The sequence below is a fragment of the Pseudophryne corroboree genome, chromosome 5, assembly GCF_028390025.1.
Source record: "Pseudophryne corroboree isolate aPseCor3 chromosome 5, aPseCor3.hap2, whole genome shotgun sequence".
NCBI lineage: Eukaryota > Metazoa > Chordata > Amphibia > Anura > Myobatrachidae > Pseudophryne > Pseudophryne corroboree.
In genome coordinates this window covers 18,866,355-18,870,890 of record NC_086448.1, presented here as the reverse complement: position 1 = coordinate 18,870,890, position 4,536 = coordinate 18,866,355, and the positions used below count along the sequence as shown (strand labels likewise).

The 4,536-nt window shown below is 61.6% G+C and overlaps 2 protein-coding genes across 2 annotated transcripts; both read left to right on the top strand.

Moving 5' to 3' along the window:
* The first annotated feature begins 379 nt into the window (after nt 1-379).
* LOC134928731 (proline-rich proteoglycan 2-like) lies at nt 380-919 on the top strand. Its single transcript, XM_063924747.1, has one exon. It carries the CDS (start codon nt 380-382, stop codon nt 917-919), a length of 540 nt encoding a protein of 179 aa, XP_063780817.1.
* Nucleotides 920-2,588: 1,669 nt separating this feature from the next.
* LOC134928730 (uncharacterized) lies at nt 2,589-3,602 on the top strand. Its single transcript, XM_063924746.1, has one exon. The coding sequence runs from the start codon at nt 2,589-2,591 to the stop codon at nt 3,600-3,602; it is 1,014 nt and encodes a 337-aa protein (XP_063780816.1).
* Nucleotides 3,603-4,536: the final 934 nt, after the last annotated feature.

Genomic DNA, 4,536 nt, shown 5'->3' with positions numbered 1-4,536 from the left:
CCATGCAGTCACCAACCACAGGCAGCTCCATGCAATACACCACCCACAGGCAGCCCCATGCAGACACCACCCACAGGCAGCCCCATGCAGTCACCACCCACAGTCAGCTCCATGCAGACACCACCCACAGGCAGCCTCATGCAGTCACTACCCCCAGGCAGCCCCATGCAGACACCAGGCCCAGGCAGCTCCATGTAGACACAAGGCCCAGGCAGCTCCATGCAGACACCAGCCCCAGGCAGCTCCATGCAGACACCACTCCCAGGCAGCCCCATGCAGACACCAGCCCCATGCAGACACCACCCCCAGGCAGCTCCATGTAGGCACCGGTCCTAAGCAGACACCAGCCCCAGGAACCACACCACACCCAGGCAGCCCCATGCAGACACCACACCCAGGCAGCCACTTGCAGACACCACCCCCAGGCAACCCCATGCAGACACCAGGCCCAGGCAGCCCCATGCAGACACCAGGCAGCCCCATGCAGACACCACCCCCAGGCAGCCACATGCAGTCACCACCTCCAGGCAGCCCCATTCAATCACCACACCCAGGCAGCCCCATGCAGTCACCACCCACAGGCAGCCCCATGCAGACACCACCCACGGGCAGCCCCATGCAGTCACCACACCCAGGCAGCTCTATGCAGACACCACCCACAGGCAGCCCCATGCAGTCACCACCCACAGGCAGCTCCATGCAGACACCACCCACAGGCAGCCCCATGCAGTCACCACCCACAGGCAGCTCCATGCAGACTCCACCCACAGGCAGCCTCATGCAGTCACCACCCCCAGTCAGCCCCATGCAGACAACAGGCCCAGGCAGCTCCATGCAGACACAAGGCCCAGGCAGCTCCATGCAGACACCAGCCCCAGGCAGCCCCATGCAGACACCAGCCCCAGGCAACTCCATGTAGGCACCGGCCCTAAGCAGACACCAGCCCCAGGAACCACACCACACCCAGGCAGCCCCATGCAGACACCACACCCAGGCAGCCACTTGCAGACACCACCCCCAGGCAACCCCATGCAGACACCACCCCCAAGCAGCTACATGCAGACACCAGGCCCAGGCATCCCCATGCAGACACCAGGCAGCCCCATGCAGACACCACCCCCAGGCAGCCCCATGCAGTCACCACACCCAGGCAGCCCCATGCAGTCACCACACCCAGACCCATGCACACATCAGCCCCAGGCAGCTCCATGCAGACACCACACCCAGGCAGCCCCATGCAGTCATCACATCCAGGCAGCCCCATGCAGACACCACACCCAGGCAGCCCCATGCAGACACCACACCCAGGCAGCCCCATGCAGACACCACCCCCAGGCAGCCCCATTCAGTCACCACCTCCAGGCAGCCCCATGCAGTCACCACCCACAGGCAGCCCCATGCAGACACCACCCACGGGCAGCCCCATGCACACACCAACCTCAGTCAGCTCCATGCAGACACCACACCCAGGCAGCCCCATGCAGACACCACACCCAGGCAGCCCCATGCAGACACCACACCCAGGCAGCCCAATGCAGACACCACACCCAGGCAGCCCCATTCAGTCACCACCCCCAGGCAACCCCATGCAGACACCACCCCCAAGCAGCTTCATGCAGACACCAGGCCCAGGCATCCCCATGCAGACACCAGGCAGCCCCATGCAGACACCACCCCCAGGCAGCCCCATGCAGTCACCACACCCAGGCAGCCCCATGCAGTCACCACACCCAGGCCCATGCACACACCAGCCCCAGGCAGCTCCATGCAGACACCACACCCAGGCAGCCCCATGCAGTCATCACACCCAGGCAGCCCCATGCAGACACCACACCCAGGCAGCCCCATGCAGACACCACACCCAGGCAGCCCCATGCAGACACCACCCCCAGGCAGCCCCATTCAGTCACCACCTCCAGGCAGCCCCATGCAGTCACCACCCACAGGCAGCCCCATGCAGACACCACCCACGGGCAGCCCCATGCACACACCAACCTCAGGCAGCTCCATGCAGACACCACACCCAGGCAGCCCCATGCAGACACCACACCCAGGCAGCCCCATGCAGTCACCACACCCAGGCCCATGCACACACCAGCCCCAGGCAGCTCCATGCAGACACCACACCCAGGCAGCCCCATGCAGTCATCACACCCAGGCAGCCCCATGCAGACACCACACCCAGGCAGCCCCATGCAGACACCACCCCCAGGCAGCCCCATTCAGTCACCACCCACAGGCAGCCCCATGCAGACACCACCCACGGGCAGCCCCATGCACACACCAACCTCAGGCAGCTCCATGCAGACACCACACCCAGGCAGCCCCATGCAGACACCACACCCAGGCAGCCCCATGCAGACACCACACCCAGGCAGCCCAATGCAGACACCACCCCCAGGCAGCCCCATTCAGTCACCACCCCCAGGCAACCCCATGCAGACACCACCCCCAAGCAGCTACATGCAGACACCAGGCCCAGGCATCCCCATGCAGACACCAGGCAGCCCCATGCAGACACCACCCCCAGGCAGCCCCATGCAGTCACCACACCCAGGCAGCCCCATGCAGTCACCACACCCAGGCCCATGCACACACCAGCCCCAGGCAGCTCCATGCAGACACCACACCCAGGCAGCCCCATGCAGTCATCACACCCAGGCAGCCCCATGCAGACACCACACCCAGGCAGCCCCATGCAGACACCACACCCAGGCAGCCCCATGCAGACACCACCCCCAGGCAGCCCCATTAAGTCACCACCTCCAGGCAGCCCCATGCAGTCACCACCCACAGGCAGCCCTATGCAGACACCACCCACGGGCAGCTCCATGCACACACCAACCCCAGTCAGCTCCATGCAGACACCACACCCAGGCAGCCCCATGCAGACACCACACCCAGGCAGCCCCATGCAGACACCACACCCAGGCAGCCCAATGCAGACACCACCCCCAGGCAGCCCCATGCAGACACCACACCCAGGCAGCCCCATTCAGTCACCACCTCCAGGCAGCCCCATGCAGTCACCACCCACAGGCAGCTCCATGCAGACACCACCCACGGGCAGCCTCATGCAGACACCACCCACGGGCAGCCCCATGCAATCACCACACCCAGGCAGCTCCATGCAGTCACCACACCCAGGCAGCTCCATGCAGACACCACCCACAGGCAGCCCCATGCAGTCACCACCCACAGGTAGCCCCATGCAGTCACCACCCACAGGCAGCTCCATGCAGACACCACCCACAGGCAGCCCCATGCAGTCACCACACCCAGGCAGCCCCATGCAGACACCAGCACACCAGCCCCAGGCAGCCCCATGCTGTCACCAGCCCCAGGCAGCTTCATGCTGTCACCAGCCCCATGCAGACAGCACGCCCAAGCAGCCCCATGCAGACACCACCCCCAGGCAGCCCCATGCAGACACCAGCCCCAGACAGCCCCATGCAGTCACCACACCCATGCAGACACCAGCCCCAGGCAGCCCCATGCAATCACCACCCCCAGGCAGCCCCATGCAGACACCAGCCCCAGGCAGCCCCATGCAGTCACCATACCCAGGCAGCCCCATGCTGTTACTAGAGATGAGCGCCTGAAATTTTTCGGGTTTTGTGTTTTGGTTTTGGGTTCGGTTCCGCGGCCGTGTTTTGGGTTCGAACGCGTTTTGGCAAAACCTCACCGAATTTTTTTTGTCGGATTCGGGTGTGTTTTGGATTCGGGTGTTTTTTTCAAAAAACACTAAAAAACAGCTTAAATCATAGAATTTGGGGGTCATTTTGATCCCAAAGTATTATTAACCTCAAAAACCATAATTTCCACTCATTTTCAGTCTATTCTGAATACCTCACACCTCACAATATTATTTTTAGTCCTAAAATTTGCACCGAGGTCGCTGTGTGAGTAAGATAAGCGACCCTAGTGGCCGACACAAACACCGGGCCCATCTAGGAGTGGCACTGCAGTGTCACGCAGGATGTCCCTTCCAAAAAACCCTCCCCAAACAGCACATGACGCAAAGAAAAAAAGAGGCGCAATGAGGTAGCTGTGTGAGTAAGATTAGCGACCCTAGTGGCCGACACAAACACCGGGCCCATCTAGGAGTGGCACTGCAGTGTCACGCAGGATGGCCCTTCCAAAAAACCCTCCCCAAACAGCACATGACGCAAAGAAAAAAAGAGGCGCAATGAGGTAGCTGTGTGAGTAAGATTAGCGACCCTAGTGGCCGACACAAACACCGGGCCCATCTAGGAGTGGCACTGCAGTGTCACGCAGGATGTCCCTTCCAAAAAACCCTCCCCAAACAGCACATGACGCAAAGAAAAAAAGAGGCGCAATGAGGTAGCTGACTGTGTGAGTAAGATTAGCGACCCTAGTGGCCGACACAAACACCGGGCCCATCTAGGAGTGGCACTGCAGTGTCACGCAGGATGTCCCTTCCAAAAAACCCTCCCCAATCAGCACATGATGCAAAGAAAAAGAAAAGAAAAAAGAGGTGCAAGATGGAATTGTCCTTGGGCCCTCCCACCCACC